The 15,912-nt window shown below is 30.3% G+C and overlaps 2 protein-coding genes across 2 annotated transcripts; one reads left to right on the top strand and one right to left on the bottom strand.

Annotated features, from left to right (window-relative positions):
- The first annotated feature begins 3,848 nt into the window (after positions 1–3,848).
- LOC124843447 (hypersensitive-induced response protein 1-like) lies at positions 3,849–6,288 on the top strand. Its single transcript, XM_047320196.2, has 6 exons — positions 3,849–3,995; positions 4,268–4,474; positions 5,032–5,152; positions 5,236–5,327; positions 5,416–5,512; positions 5,685–6,288. The coding sequence occupies exons 2-6, from the start codon at positions 4,286–4,288 to the stop codon at positions 6,044–6,046; spliced, it is 861 nt and encodes a 286-aa protein (XP_047176152.1). The 5' UTR covers positions 3,849–3,995; positions 4,268–4,285; the 3' UTR covers positions 6,047–6,288.
- Positions 6,289–7,182: 894 nt separating this feature from the next.
- Positions 7,183–9,413, bottom strand: LOC124843446 (mitochondrial outer membrane protein porin of 36 kDa-like). The gene is made up of 6 exons (XM_047320194.2): positions 9,259–9,413; positions 9,064–9,131; positions 8,622–8,732; positions 8,218–8,304; positions 7,863–8,071; positions 7,183–7,757 (listed from the first exon to the last, which is right to left on the bottom strand). The coding sequence occupies exons 1-6, from the start codon at positions 9,305–9,307 to the stop codon at positions 7,451–7,453; spliced, it is 831 nt and encodes a 276-aa protein (XP_047176150.2). The 5' UTR covers positions 9,308–9,413; the 3' UTR covers positions 7,183–7,450.
- Between the last annotated feature and the right edge of the window lie 6,499 nt (positions 9,414–15,912).

The following is a 15,912-nucleotide window of genomic DNA, read 5'->3' as shown; positions in this document are numbered from 1 at the left end:
TATGATACCCGGTTCATTATTTATCTATTTTATTTTGGATAGCATATTTATTTTAAAAAATTATTATAAAGTATATTTTATAAATCTTAAATTATAAATAATAACTTTATTTGACTTGATGGTTAAATGTGATAAATGTTTACTTGTATAAATGATTTTTTAAAATATATAAATTTATTGTAAAGTTACAAATTGTGTTAAATTAATATATTTTACTATTTTGAAGAATTAAAAAATTGATTATGGTATAAGATTATATTTTAAAAAAAATTGTTTAAAATGATAGATTTGTTCTTAAATGAATTAAGTGAGACCTTAAATGTGTATTTTATTTTTTATTGTTTCATAATTTTAAATAAGATCATATTATATATTATTGTGAACTTTAACCATTGAGATATAATAACATCTTAAAATTCACCCATCATTTGTCATCACATCAAAACTTATTAAAAAGAAATAAAAAAATACAAAACAGGAGAGACCACACTAAACCCATAATAAAAATTATATCTCAGAAAGTATTGGTAAATTATATTTATTTTAAAAAATATAAATAAATCCAGTGAGGTAAATTTATTAAACCACTTATATTGTTCTTTATGAATCAAAATCATTAACAAAAAATTACGATACACTTAAAAAGAATCACTCTTCACTATAAGTCTTTGAAAACTCTCCTTCTAAACATTCTCCAAAACATAAATGACCCCATAAATTTAGCATAAATAAAAATTTGCATCAATATCTAATTGTACCATCAATATTCATCTTAAGCCAATTAGAAATATAATTTGTCATATTACTCCCATAAAATAAAATTATCCTATCTTTATTAATTTGAATATTGAAAAGATCTCGCACCAAAAAATAAAAAAAAATATTATTTATATTTCTTATATCAATTTCCAATGGAATTTACTAAATCTCAATTTGAAAGGTAAAAAGAAAAATCACAATTAAATCTTATAATCTATTATACTTTCTCATTTCCAAATTATTAAATAATTACACTAATAATGAGAGTCACTCTAATATAAACAAAATTTATAACTCATTTATAGATATCTTTATTTATGTAATGTAACTAATTAATCCATTCCAATGCTAAAATGTCTTAAAATTCGTCCTTCCACTTAAAAAATTAGTAAATATAATTTTGTATAGGAAACTTTATTCCTAAATATCACAGGAAGATATTTTTTCTGACATAACACATATTCCATTTATATTTACTAGGATAGCATACTTTATTCGTATATCATTAAAAAATAGTTTAATTATTAAACTCTAGAAATATATACAAATTTAAGGATTAAATTAAAAATATGATTTTTTATAAAATTGAAAAACTAAAATGGCAAAAAATATAAATATACCAGAAGAATGAAAACTACAAATTATACATTTTATTTCACTTTACATTCCTTCTTATTTTATTTAATTTTAAAAGTTTAGAAACTTTTCAAAAAAATATCTTGGCATCAATTCAATGCACCTTAATCAAACAAAAAAGGAAGATGCGTAAGTCCACTCACTCCACTGGCAAACCTATATTCTGTACTCTCAACTTCACATCAAAGTTAAATAAAAATACAGGTTTAAAAATATTTCAACAATTAGATTGAAACATGGTAATAGAAAAGAGGATGATATATATGAAAAAATAAAACGAAGGCTATTTAAATAAACTTATGAGAAAAACTAAATTTTCACACCAAAGTGTAAAAAAATACACATAAAGATAAGATGCATATTTATTATGATACTGAAATAAGAGAGAAATAAATCCCTTTTATATGTCCATTGATAAAAGGGTTAAATATGTTTTTAGTCCCTAAATTATTGGTCGTTGTTTTAGTCCCTCTTTCAAAATAAGGTACAATTTGGTCCTCATTCTTTTCGAAACTTTGGTTTTAGTCCTCTAAAACTACCATTGTTAAAAATTAGCTAACGTGGCTAACGGTAGACTGACACACGATTTTTTTTCAAGTGTTTCTCACCTTTTCTCCCCTTCTCTCTCTTCCTTCCATCTTCCACCCAGAATGTTGTATCTTCATTTCTAGATATTGGGACATAGAGAACTAATTTTCTTGATTATAACCTCCAAAATTTTACTGGCTGGAAGAAAGTGTTCATGAACTCAAGCTACTGAGTACAAAAACAATGTAATAAAAGAATTTATATTATGAAAGAATTTACAAAATATGATGGGCCAGCTACTGACATATAATATTTTTATAAAGCTGATATGCTTTAAACTTGCAGAGATAGGAGGGAATATTTAGATATTGCGATATTTAAAGACCCGGTGTAAGCACCATTTTTATTGTATTATCCTTTCCATTTGGAACAATTTTAAAACTCTACCGCTTATGTAAGCACCATTATCATGCAGAAAAAATAAGCTCTGGCCAACATTTGCTTAATAATGGTGGTTCGCGATTGGGCGTCCCAGTTGGAGATTTTGTGGCATTCTGCAGTTTCGGTGTTTCTGAGTCACTGCGGGTGGAACTCGGTGCTGGAATCACTGAGTCAGGCGGTGCCTATTCTGGGATGCCCGACGGCGGCGGAGTAGTTTTACAACTGTAAGTTGTTGGAGGAAGAGGTTGGGATATGCGTGGAGGTTGCGAGAGGGAAGAGTTGTGAAGTTAAGTGTCATGATATTGGGGAAAAAATTGCTTTGGTGATGGAGGAGACAAAGAAAGGGATTGCCATTTCCATGAGAAAGAAAGTTGGGTTACGTTAGAGATGTAACCAGGGATGCTGTGAAAGATGAAGTTGGGTGGAAGATGGAAGGAAGAGAGAGAAGGGGAGAAAAGGTGAGAAACACTTGAAAAAAAAAATCGTATGGCAGTCTACTTTAGAGGACTAAAACCAAAGTTTTGAAAAGAATGAGGACCAAATTGTACCTTATTTTGAAAGAGGGACTAAAACAAAAAACGACCAATAGTTTAGGGACTAAAAACATATTTAACCCATTAATAAATTATATAACACTCTTTTGAATGTATTTTTTGTTTTTAGTTTTTGTTATAATATAAGAATAAAAAATATTTTTATTTTATTTTTATCAAACAAGTTATCTTTTCACTTAATTCTTGTCCTTCTTTTTTTCTCGCATTTTTTCTGTCTTTTTTTTACTACCAAAATCATTAAGGTTCTTTTGAAAATATTAAGAAAAATAATAAGTTTTCTTGATCCAGTGAAATATTTATAACACTTTCTATTTTACTATTATTTATTTCTACATCATATTAAATGCAAATATAAACTAAATAAAAATAAGTGAAAATTTAAAAAGAAAAAAAATGACAATAATACGGATTGACGTGTTTAATATCATGATCCGATCTACTTGTTTTTTTATTGAGAAGGACCATTCCGTCGTCCGTTTTGCCCACCATAGAAAAAATAAGGTTTAATGTCTCGGTAGGTCCCTATTTTCGGCGTGAATCTCAAATAGGTCCCTTTTCTTTTCGGCGTCTCAATTGGGTCCCCATTTTTGTAAAATTGTAAGGGTCTGCCGTCAAATTGGACAAACGGCCGTTTAATTGTTTCTTACGTGGCATGAACAGTGTTTTCAGTAATCACACGTGGCATGATTCCCATCTGACACGTAAGAAACAATTAAACGGCCGTTTGTCCAATTTGACGGCAGACCCCTAATTGTTACAATTTTACAAAAATGGGGACCCAATTGAGACGCCGAAAAGAAAAGGGACCTATTTGAGATTCACGCCGAAAATAGGGACCTACCGAGACATTAAACCAAAAAATAATTAATTTTGCTCTAAACTTTAAAAGTTATACTTAAATACAATAAAAATATTTTAAAATTCACTTTGAAAATAAAAAAGGGAACAGAAAGAATGAAGGTGCTTTTGTTCATATCTTAACAGCAGGGGATCATGAACCCGCAAATGTTGGGTTGATACATAGACATACACAAAAAACTGTTTGTGGCACTCCTTTTCCTTCCCTCTAACTCTCAGGTAACAAAAAAATCTTCTTTTCTTGGGTGTTTCGTTCTAATTTTCTTCTAATTTGGATATGGATGCTATGTTATAATTCTCTCTATATTGTTATTTTCTTTGAATTCTTCCTCTTTCGATTAGATCTAACTCCATTACACTCTTTCCCCTTTTAAATTTTCATGCTATTAGTACCCTTCAATTTGCATGTTCTGCTTGTTGTGAAAACTTTTGATAATATAACAATCATGTTCTGTTACTTTTTTTTTTCTTTTTGACAATTTGTTTTTCAGGGTTCCGAAAGAATATAGATGGGTCTAGCTCTGGGATGTCTTCAAGTGGAACAATCTACGGTAGCTATCAAAGAGGTTTTTGGCAAATATGATGATGTGCTTGAACCTGGTTTCCACTGTGTGCCCTGGTTCTTTGGCACTCAAATAGCTGGTTACCTTTCTTTGCGTCTGCAACAACTGGATGTTTGTTGCGAAACAAAAACAAAGGTTTCTTCTTGATCACCAGATTGTATAGCCAACACAATTAACTTGATTAGCTTTAGGGGGTGTTTGGTCTTCCAATTTAATGGAAATGCACCTTCGATGTAAAGGGTTTTTACAATGTCGATTAATCATACATCATCGTACGTCTAGTAAGTTTGTTGAATTTTATAATAGAGAAAACATAGAAGCTGTATTATAGATTTTGTTATTACTGTTCTTTAATCAAATTTGATGTTCTACATTAATAATTTTCATAATAAAATATTCTGTTAAATATGAATGTGTGTTATCAAACTAAAATTCCAATTAGAGAACAATATTCATGAAACTACATATAATTTGTCTCCTTTCATAGTAAGTGTTTTAAAAAATTGATTGTATAAGTCTAAAGATTCTTGATTTTGTGACTTCCTATAAATTACTTTTGCTTATTTTGAGTAGAAGTTATTAGTAAGTTATAAATGAGAAACTCTTATGTAATACTTGCTCAATTGAATAGCTTAACAAAGTACTTTTTTTTTCATAATTTTCTCTGCTTATCTGAACTTATTACATACCAGGACAATGTTTTCGTCACTGTTGTTGCGTCTATTCAATATCGACCGCTGGCAGAGAAGGCAGTTGATGCTTTTTACAAGCTTAGCAATACCAGGGAACAGATTCAGGCCTATGTCTTTGACGGTGCGCGTTTTGTATCTTAGTAAACTCCTTGATAAAAGTTAGGTTTATTGCAGAAAACTGACAAATCCATTATGCTTTTTCAGTCATTCGGGCATGTGTTCCTAAGATGGATCTGGATGCCTCATTTGAGCAGAAGAAAGAAATTGCAAGAGCTGTTGAGGAAGAACTTGAAAAGGTGATTAGTTTTTTGTGTGTGTATGTTAAGGAGTGAGGACAAGGAAGTTATCATCCATTGGTTTTTAACTTGCTGTATGCATATGAAGGCTATGTCTGCTTACGGATATGAGATAGTCCAGACTCTTATTGTGGATATTGAACCAGACGAGCGTGTGAAGAGAGCCATGAACGAGATAAATGCTGGTATGATTATGTGTTTGTTTAGTATATATGCAATTAGAAGGAACATTCATTTACAGGAAATTAGTGCCATTGACCTGGTTAGGTTAAACAAAATTTATAGTTTTGGAATAAAAGTGCATCAGTATCAATGTCCTCTCAAATTCACCAGTTTTATTTACCCTGGCCATAATAGCTGCAAGAATGAGGGTGGCTGCAAATGAGAAAGCTGAAGCAGAGAAGATTCTGCAGATTAAAAAGGCTGAAGGAGAGGCAGAATCAAAGTATTTAGCAGGGCTTGGAATAGCTCGGCAGCGTCAAGCCATAGTAGATGGTCTGAGGGACAGTGTGCTAGCCTTCTCAGAGAATGTTCCTGGGACATCATCTAAGGATGTAATGGACATGGTTTTGGTGACCCAATACTTTGACACGTTGAAGGAGATTGGTGCGTCCTCAAAATCCAATTCTGTTTTTGTTCCACACGGACCAGGTGCTGTAAGAGATATTGCTTCACAGTTTAGAGATGGTCTTCTACAAGGAAGTATGACTAGGTCATGAAGCCACAAATATCACATTACTAGAACCATAGGAACCTTCTCTCTTCCAAACTCTATCCATATATACATTTTAATTTTGTCTATGACTATTGAGTCTGAACTAGTTCTCTACGTTTTAATAAGCCTTTCCACATCCACTGTATCCATGATTTCTTTTGAGTTGTGAATAGTCGAACATTGTACTGTGCTTTTTCCCTTTGATACTAAAATAAACTTGCTTAGCTTATGGCTTGAGCTTTTGTATGCCCCACTGAAGACTCTTATTGATTCAATTTGGGGATCTCTGGTTAATATTTTCAGCAAAAATTATCATTCCAATAAGACAGACTCGTTAAAAGATCCATGACAAGTGGTGATGGTTGAACAGTTTTCATAGAATTATAGATTAATCCCTCGTTATTTTACTAAACAGTCCCACGTTAGTAATTAGTTTGTTAAATGTAGTATTTGTTTCTTGATTATTTAGTCTTTTCAACCTATCACAATTTTCCACTTAATTCCTTTAACTGTCTTAATTTTTCTTTGTAGTTCCTCTAAAATAAGGAATCAAGCAGAATAAAAATGGATATTTTGAAAGCAAATAGAAAAAATTGAGTAGAACAAACGAAATATTAATTAGAGAACTATTTGGTAATTAAAATATTTTATCTTAGAAGAAAAAGAAAATATTTCAAAAAATTGGTTAAGCTTTGAGTAAAAATGACATTAAAGTTATTTTGTCAAAACTCTTTTGTTTCGGGTGAGCACTAACTTGTAAAGGACCCATTTATTAAGTTCAGTCCTTACCTTGATATTATTTATTATAATATAAAAAGAATAACATACTAACAAATTTATTTTAATTTTTTAACAAGCACTTTAAAAATTAACTTTTAATCATTTGATATATAAGTTATTTTATTAATTTATTTAAATTTTTAATTAATTTTTATTTGGTAATTAAAATATTTATCTTAGAAGAAAAGGAAAATATTTCAAAAAATTAGTTAAGCGAGTAAAAATGACATTAAAGTTATTTGTCAAAACTCATTCGGGTCGTTTTGTGTAATGAGCATCTTAATAGATACATTAAAAATCTGGATGATTTCAAATATAAAACCAAGAAAACTAAATATTACCAAACACGCGCCAGCCATCTAATCAAACCTTTGATTTACACCCCAAATTATATTGAAATTAATCACCTTCCATGCCGAAAAAACTTACGCAAAGGTGCCCCCAAATCAATCAAATTCGAGTGGATCTGTTAAGTACAAATTGAAGTTTTGTTTGTGCTTATTGATTGTACACTCGAGCCCACCAATATATCAAGAAATTGATATAGCTTCCAGAATGAAGGACCAAAGGTTCATTGGGAAATCGAAACCCTACAATTACTTATTACCTCCACAAGTGAAACCTAAATCTAAGGTTTCAAGGCCACAGCAAGACCAACCTTTGCACTCTTTCCGATGGCCCCAGTATCCACCTCCCCAACAAGAGAGAAACGAGTTTTTGGATTCCAGTCATGCTGAATCAGAGCACTTGCCAGACCATAGTTGTTCACCCGAGCTTTCAAGTGCGTTAACGGGTCCAGAGCATGTTGTGTACCAATGGTGAGCGAATTCTCATTGCTGGAAAAGTTATGTGAAAGCTCCGCGCCAACGGCAGTGTTAGTCAACGGGCTTACAATGTGGTAATATGAGGCATTGAGGGTATCACCTTTATCATTTCTATATTAAGAAAAAGGAACAGATGAATCATCAGATCAATTCAAGATGAAAACAATATATCGATAACCCTCTCTAAAATTGGTGGCCTTGGGATTAGATCCTTACAGAGTTAGAGATGCAATGAGGTCAGCATGTGTAATATTCAGCCCAGCATTGTATTTAGTAAAGTTGCCGGACGCAGTATCAAATGAAAGATCTGTCCCCACAGCGACCAAATTATTTCCAACCACACCAGAGAAGTTAACAATGGGATTTGCTGTCAATCCAATGCTGGTGCTGATTCCAGCATACTCGTGCAGGTACTGGAGTTCCACCTGTTAAACCATGGACAATTCAGCAGATATTAATATCCAGGATAACTAGAAATATTATTATTGCCTGCATTAAGTGAATTTAAGAAAACAGAAACCCATATTGCATAAATACTTCGCAAGATAGAGCAAAGGAAAATGCCTTTTACCTTGCCAGATTTCTGATCTGGAAAAATAAAGCTAAAAATTGCCTTGAGTCCAGGAGCGGGTTCATCCACGGTAATGGTTGTACGTAGCTGAAAAGTATTCAGTCAGATGAGCAATGTATCATATGTCTCTAACCAGCTACTCATCGGATTTTTTTTTTCATGACACTCTGAGTGTACAATAGTCAATTCAATTGTAAAGTGATCAAGCACAGTAATACAAACTACGCAAATAACAAATCTGCAAACCCATAATACAATAAATAAAGCGAATAACCGGTTATTAATCACAAGGCAAAAATATTGTCCATCTACAATTAAAAAACCTTTTTATTACATCCAACTGGTCTGAAAGAAATGGCTAGTTTTCTAATTCAAATCTACTTCACCAATAAATTTCAACTTACACTTGAGTTAGTGTCCACTTTGATATCAGATGTGATGTTCTTGTTCTTCAGCTTAGTGCTGATATCGGCCAAATATAACTCACCCTTCCTGACTCCAGTTGAAGTAATTTCCTGAACACATAAAGCCAGCGAAATAATCAGTGCAACGAGACCTAAGCTATTACAACAGAGTATTAAATCCAGATTTCAGGCTAACAAAACATAATCTCAAATGAAAAGGCTTCTCTAGTTTCTTGAATCATTTTCAAATTACTGCTAATTATTGCAAAATAATCAGACAGAACAACATGCAAAACTTCTAACTCCAACAAGACAAGGTTCCAATGAAAATGTAGAAAAAGCAATGAAACTTAAAGAGTAACCAATATACGAAAACAAAAACAATACGTTTTCCATCAAGTTTAAACAATAAAATCACTACACAAAGACAAACAATTATTACCACTCCAGTAGAAGTGTGAGTGGTGATGGTGAACTTGTGGTCATTCTGATAATCCTTGAACAGAAGATCTGAGTAGCAATCATCAGTATAAGTGAGATATTCAAGCAGATTAGTGCATGAAAATGGGGGAAAAAGGGAGAGAGAGATAAATGAAAACTGAATTCACTGAATGGTTTGAAAAGAAAAACCAGCTACCTCGAGCTCTCTTGCCGATGTCAGTGTAGAGACCTGGACCTTTCACCATGATTTTTGCGAGAAAACTGAAGGAGGGAAAAGAGGAGAAAATGTGGGAAGTGTCCGAAGATGAAGAAAACGAAACCCTAATATTGGGGAGGGAGAGAATGAAGGAGAACCGTTGGATGGGAAGATGAAACGGTGAGCGTTGATTTAGAAGAAGAGGAAGAGTTGCCACGAGAATCGGGACAAGAGTTGAGCTGGGAGCATATTCGTGATTCTTTTTTCTGGTGTCAATTCGTGAGTTGTTCAGCTTGTACTACGTGTAAACTACAGAAACAACCATGCATCTTTCTTTCTACCATTTTTTACTCTTTTATCATAAAAAGGAAATGTTTTATTACTGAATAATAATATCTTTTTAAAAATAAAAATTCGAAAAATAGATAATATTTTTTATTAAATAAATATTTCAATATTTATCAACTTTATTAATGATTATTGTTATCAAAAACATGTTCTGATAAATTAAATAAAGTCTATTTTGGTTTAATTATTATTTTTAATTGATAAAGTTTAAAGTCAAACACAAGATTCAATTTCAATTTAATAATTTCCTCTTGAATATAAATAAAATTGTCCCAAATTCTCCTTAGATAATTTAAGCTCAAAATTAAATTCGTTAGCTCATCTTGATAATTAATTCCAACACCTTCCTATTATGAATTATATTTATTTACAACCCACTCATCACCTCTAATTCACTTTTAAAACTATTTTCTTTTTTAACTATCCAGTGAATGAATTGAATTAACTGTAATTCCTAAAACATTGACATAAAGCATATTAAGGTTAATAACATTTTTAAATTAAAATGATATTGCAATAAAAATCATTATAAAATAGAAAAATAAAGAATGAATAACATTTTAAAATTTCGTTTCAAAAAATGTCATTTTTTTCATTTATAATTTTTTCTCCAAATTTACTCAATTTTTAACCATATTAAAAATATTATTTCTAAAATGTACAAAAAAATATTATTTATAAAATGTAAAAAAATATTAATGAACCGGAGGTGAAGACAATTGATTGGATGGTGTAAGCACAGGAGGTAATATAAATAAAATTATTCTTTAATAAACTAAAACATTTTAACCATAAAATACATTTTAATAACTAAATATTATAGTTCTCCACAATTATATTATCAATGTTTACTTGTATAGATTTATATAATATTATTATTCGGTTTTTATAGTTAACCAATACATGAAAACATGATACTGGTATCCATTCTTGAATTTATAGTTTTTCTTTTAGAAATATAGATTTGTTCTTTGTAAGTTTAAGAGCTTTGTAATTTTAAGAGTTTTGTAAACCTTAAACCTTAAGTGAAGTTAAACTATGATAATGTTAATAATTTAATTTAGATTGTGTTATGAATTGTAAAAAAAATAAATAAAAAAATAATATATATATATATATATATATATATATATATATATATATATATATTCAATTTGAACTATTTTTAAAATAAAAAATCACAACTAAATTTTTATTGAAATTATATTGAGAACTTTATATCACGACAAATTGAAAATATATAGTAAAATGTAGCATAATATCAGATATTTAAAAAATATTTTTTTTATTTTTAAATATAAATAATAAATAAATATATTTTTATTTTTATGTAAAATATATTTTTAAAAATTAGAAAGATGTTTTAGAAATTAATTTAAATAAAGAATATCAAGAAAATAACATTCTTCGTTGTTTTAACGATGTTTATTTGAATTTGAAATTTCAAATTTGATTATAATACTTAACTTCTTTCATTTTTCTCGCTTGTAAACCTAATTTTTTTTCTCTTTAGCAAAATCACATCTTCATTCAATTTGATATTGTTTATTGTATTTTTTATTCTATTAACCACATCTTCTTTATCTATTATGAATTTTTATAATAATGATATTAAATCTTTTATTATTCATTTGTAACAACTATTTTTGACCAAGTTTCTAGCTCTATAAATAGAGGTCTTTCTCCATTTTGAAAATCACATCAAAATCAATATTCTTTCATTCTTTTTTCTTCTTAGTATCATCCCTTTTCTCTTTTCCTTTTTCAAAAATATTTTGGGTTATTTTATACTCTTTTTAGAGATCCTTTTTATTTTTGAGATACTACAAATTTTTTGGAAAGTTTTGGTTGTATCCTAGAGGACTTACGGAATACATCACATATAAGTTCTTAAGGACAATGAAAATATATGCCTCGAGAAATATTTTTCGTGATTTTGTCAGCTTTAATACAACATACAATTGGTATCAAGAGCAGGTTCTTTAAAATTACACAGTTTTATCCTTAAAATATTTTTCAAATGGTTGAAACCAAACTCTCTTTTCTTGAAAATTCCTTTATTCATAGGCATCCTATGTTTCGTGGTATGAACTTATAATTTTGGAAAATATGTATGAAAATATTTGTAGAATCTATTGATCAAGGGATTTAGGGTGTTGTCATGAATGGATCATTCATTCCTTGACATATTGATAATAAACGGGGTTGATAAGTCATGAAACCTCTAATGAAGGCACAATATGATTGTATTGCCAAAAATATCTTGACATTTGCATTAAACTCATATGAGTTTTTCAGTGTATCTCAATGTAGTTGTGCAAAGGACATGTGGTACGCGCTTGAAGTCACACGTAAAGGAACCAATGATGTGAGAAGAGCAAGAAAACATGCATTGATCCAAGAGAATGAGTTGTTCAAAACACAACCTAAAGAAACCATAACTGAAGTTCGAAAGAGGTTAACACATATTGTGAATCATCTCATTGACTTGGGAGATGTTGACAAAAAAAAGCTTAACATCAAAGTCTTAGAGTGTCTAGATAAAAGTTGCAACCTAAGGTTACAACAATCTTTGAATCTAAGGACTTGTAAACAATGACCAATGGCTCTCTATTTGGAAAGCTTATAGAGCATGAAATCGAGATGAATAAATTGAATGAACAAGAGAATTGTGAGAAAAAGGTAAAGAACATTGCATTGAAATCAAGCACTCGAAAGAATGATGATTCAAATGAAGAAGTGGTTATGATCAATGACAATGGAAATTTAAATCTTTTTGTCAAGAAGATTGAAAACTTTTCTCAAGAGAAGAGGTAACAAAGGTAATCAAAAGAGGTATTACTATAAAAGAAATGAATCAACTAGCGCTTTTAATTTTACATGTTACATTTGTGAAAAATAAGGACACATCAATATTGAATATCTAAAAATTTACTAAAGCAAGAATAAAATAGTAACAAGAAATAGGAAAACATATCCAAACAGAAACATACATATATCCAAATTTAACACTTTCATGCTTCTAATATTTTTATTTCCTTTATATTCTCCTTCTAAATAATCTCAAAATTCTTTGTGTGATTTAGAGTCATAGTTTTGACTAGGATAATTTGTAAAGCACAGGAAAAAAGCATTTGATTTATTCTTGTTTGTCTTTTTTTTTATCCTATTCATATTGATTTTGCCATCAAATGCAATTTTCTTTGACAACTTCTCATAAATATAATATTTCTAGATATGTTTACATTCTTATCGTCCATAAATCTTAACTTTCATCATAAAAAATAATGATTTATGAAAAATAAATAAAATATAATGATTCTTGAGAATTTTGAGCTATGAAAATATATTTTGAAAATATAAGAGATATGTAATGTGAAAATAACTTGTCATTTGAATTTAATCATACACTTTTATATAAAACAATTGTGATAGAATATCAAACATTATAATTTAATAAAATATATTTAAATATTTTTCCTAAAATTTAATTTAAATAAAAGATGTTTAACAAACATTTTCAACAATTCTTAATTATAAAACTTAAAATAAAATTTTTTGTTATTAAATACATTCTGTAGGCCTTATCCCAACATTACACCTAAATAAAGTCATCTTGTGGACAGAACAAATCTATTTTTGTTTGATTTGTTTTCTCTTCCCTAAAACTTTGAACAAATACACCATATATTAAAAGGAAAGGCTTGTGATAGTTATCTCTTAGAAATTTGCTTGTGTCAAATGATAATCACAAGTATTAAAAGGGATAATGTTTCAAACAAGCAATTATTATCAGCTTTACGTGAAACAATTGATTTAATAAAAGGTTACTTTACGTATATGTATTGAAACAATAATTGTAGTATCCTGTTTTTAAGAATATCTAAAAGCAAATAACACAAGCACAAATGCTCATGAAGGTTTAACTTTTGGTTTAATAGTCGACTTTGTTCCTAGTTTGGTTGGTAAATCTTAATTTAGTCCCTCTTTATAAAAATGTTTGAAATTGATCCTTATTTTTAAATTTTTAAGTCAAAATAGTCCCTTCCGCGTTAAGTATCACCAAACAGAGTTAATGAGTTAATGATGTGACACTACTTATTGATTACGTGTCAAAAAATGTGCTTACGTGTTGGTTAATTAGGAAATAAATTAGGGAAGAAAGGATTTTATTCAGAAAGGATTTTTTAATTGGGGAAATAAAATAATCTGCAACTGTTTCATTCTTTTTTTCTAAAAAAAAATAATATCTCTTGTATCTCGGCCCATAACTCCAATCTATCTTCATCCTCTTCTCCCCTCTGCGCCACCCATATCAACACAACACCATCATCATTTTCATACCCCTTCTTATGCTGCCACCAACCATCACACTCTTCATCTTTACTTACCTTCATTCACCAACATCTCTTTAACCTGCACCCAGAAAGCAAAGCAATATCCAGAGAAGAAAAACATTAAGTGGAGAAGACTAGCCAATAAACATCACACTCCCCAAAAATCAAATTCAATCTGCTTCATTTTCTTAATCTAATAAAAAATGAGGCAGAATCTACTCCCATCATCTTCATCAAATTTTAACCTAGGATTTCATTCCCCATTTCCCCAATTCCTTTTTAGTACGCAAACCCTAATCCGCACCCTTTAGTGAAGAAATCCGCTATCCCCAGCGATAACGATAACAGAGACCGATCCTTATTAGATGATTGGTGAGTTCATTCGCGTTACCGGTGTCGAGGTTGTTGCGGCGAGTTCCCTCACCCAGAAGATTGGTTCCTTCTCCGTTCTGAACCGCGACGTCGTCGGTGACAGTCCGACGGGTAGTATGGTGGTGCTCTTGGTGGCGGCGTCAGCGTGAGTGGTTGGCTGCTGCAACCGGCACGGGTCTCAGCCAGCCGGAGGAGATGCAGCGGATCGAGGCGGAGAATCGCGACGGTGGCGATCCTGGTTCATGTCGTTGGCGTTGCAGGAATATACGAGACTCCTCTCGCGCGCGAAAAGCGGGGACGAAGGTTTCGACCTGCTGCGTCCAACGTAGGTGGCGTCGTCGGTGATGCTCTTGGCCGGCAGAAAAGAGGTGCGACGCCGCGAGTGGGGAGAAGATGGCTGCTCAATTAAAAAACCCAATTTCTGAATAAAATCCTTTCTTCCCCAATTAAAAAATCCTTTCTGAATAAAATCCTTTCTTCCCTAATTTATTTCCTAATTAACTAACAGGTAAGCACATTTTTTGACACGTAATGAATAAGTAGTGCCACATCATTAACCCATTAACTCCGTTTGGTTATACTTAACGGAAGGGATTATTTTGACTCAAAAATTTAAAAATAAGGACCAATTTCAAACATTTTTATAAAAAGGAACTAAATTAAGATTTTCCAACCAAACTAGAGACCAAATTGGCTATTAAACCTTAACTTTTCTTTTTCAAACCATTTGAATAATAAGTTCTTTACTGGTTTATTGGTGGACGTGCCAATTTTCACATATTCCTTCTAGAGATGACAAGACACCATGTGTATCCCTTATAATTACACAGGAAAATACTTAGATTTGGACGAAAATTATAAATTTAGTCAATAATTAGAAGCTAAAGAAACCAAACCAAACAATATAGGAAGTTAACGCCAGGAAAAATGTATTGCATAATTAATATATGCTAAATTAAATTAAAAACACACATACTTTATACCATAACAAAGTTACAAGAATACTATACAAAGGAAATAGATTAAAACGAAGTAACATAATTTATACCAATGCAAAATAGCATATTAAATTTCATTCCATACTAAGCACTTATCATCTTTATTTATGGATCTCGAATTATAGATATACAGAGACAGTGACAGATAATAATTGGCAGTCTTGCTTTCTTCATTTCAAAACAAGAAAAATGTTTCTTAATTTTGCCCAAAACAACTAAGTCAAGAGCAGTATGTTTCTACACTAATAGAAGCAAAGCAAGTGTATGTTGTAATTATGCTCACGTGCTCTCTAGATAACACCCAGAAATAACAAACCTTTTTATAATTTTTTATTTAAAATTTAGTTTCTTAAAACTTAAATACTCAATTCTCATAATTATTAAATGACAACTAAATTTTAAAAAATAATTAATTATTATATTAATTAAATTAATTTTTTTATAAATTAAAAAATATTAATATTTAAAATAGTTTTTGTTACTGATAAAAATTTATAATTAATTTGTAAATTAAAATAAATATTACTCTTTAATATTAATTACTAATATTTTAGCTCCTTTTTATTATTGATTCTAAATCAATAATAAATATGTTAAAA

This window comes from Vigna umbellata, chromosome 1 (genome assembly GCF_029865625.1).
Source record: "Vigna umbellata cultivar VRB3 chromosome 1, Vumbellata_1.0, whole genome shotgun sequence".
Classification (NCBI taxonomy): domain Eukaryota; kingdom Viridiplantae; phylum Streptophyta; class Magnoliopsida; order Fabales; family Fabaceae; genus Vigna; species Vigna umbellata.
Note: the sequence above shows the minus strand (reverse complement) of the source record. Positions and strands in the feature narration are given on the sequence as shown.

Excerpts from the sequence above, each read along its gene's own strand:
- LOC124843446 (XM_047320194.2), bottom strand. The coding sequence starts at position 9,307 with ATGGTGAAAGGTCCAGGTCTCTACACTGACATCGGCAAGAGAGCTCGA. Across the intron at positions 8,305-8,621 it reads AAGTGGACACTAACTCAAGT|CTACGTACAACCATTACCGT; the intron begins GTAAGTTGAAAT and ends AATACTTTTCAG. Across the intron at positions 8,072-8,217 it reads CAGATCAGAAATCTGGCAAG|GTGGAACTCCAGTACCTGCA; the intron begins GTAAAAGGCATT and ends ATGGTTTAACAG.
- LOC124843447 (XM_047320196.2), top strand. The coding sequence starts at position 4,286 with ATGGGTCTAGCTCTGGGATGTCTTCAAGTGGAACAATCTACGGTAGCT. Across the intron at positions 4,475-5,031 it reads GTTGCGAAACAAAAACAAAG|GACAATGTTTTCGTCACTGT; the intron begins GTTTCTTCTTGA and ends ATTACATACCAG. Across the intron at positions 5,153-5,235 it reads TCAGGCCTATGTCTTTGACG|TCATTCGGGCATGTGTTCCT; the intron begins GTGCGCGTTTTG and ends ATGCTTTTTCAG.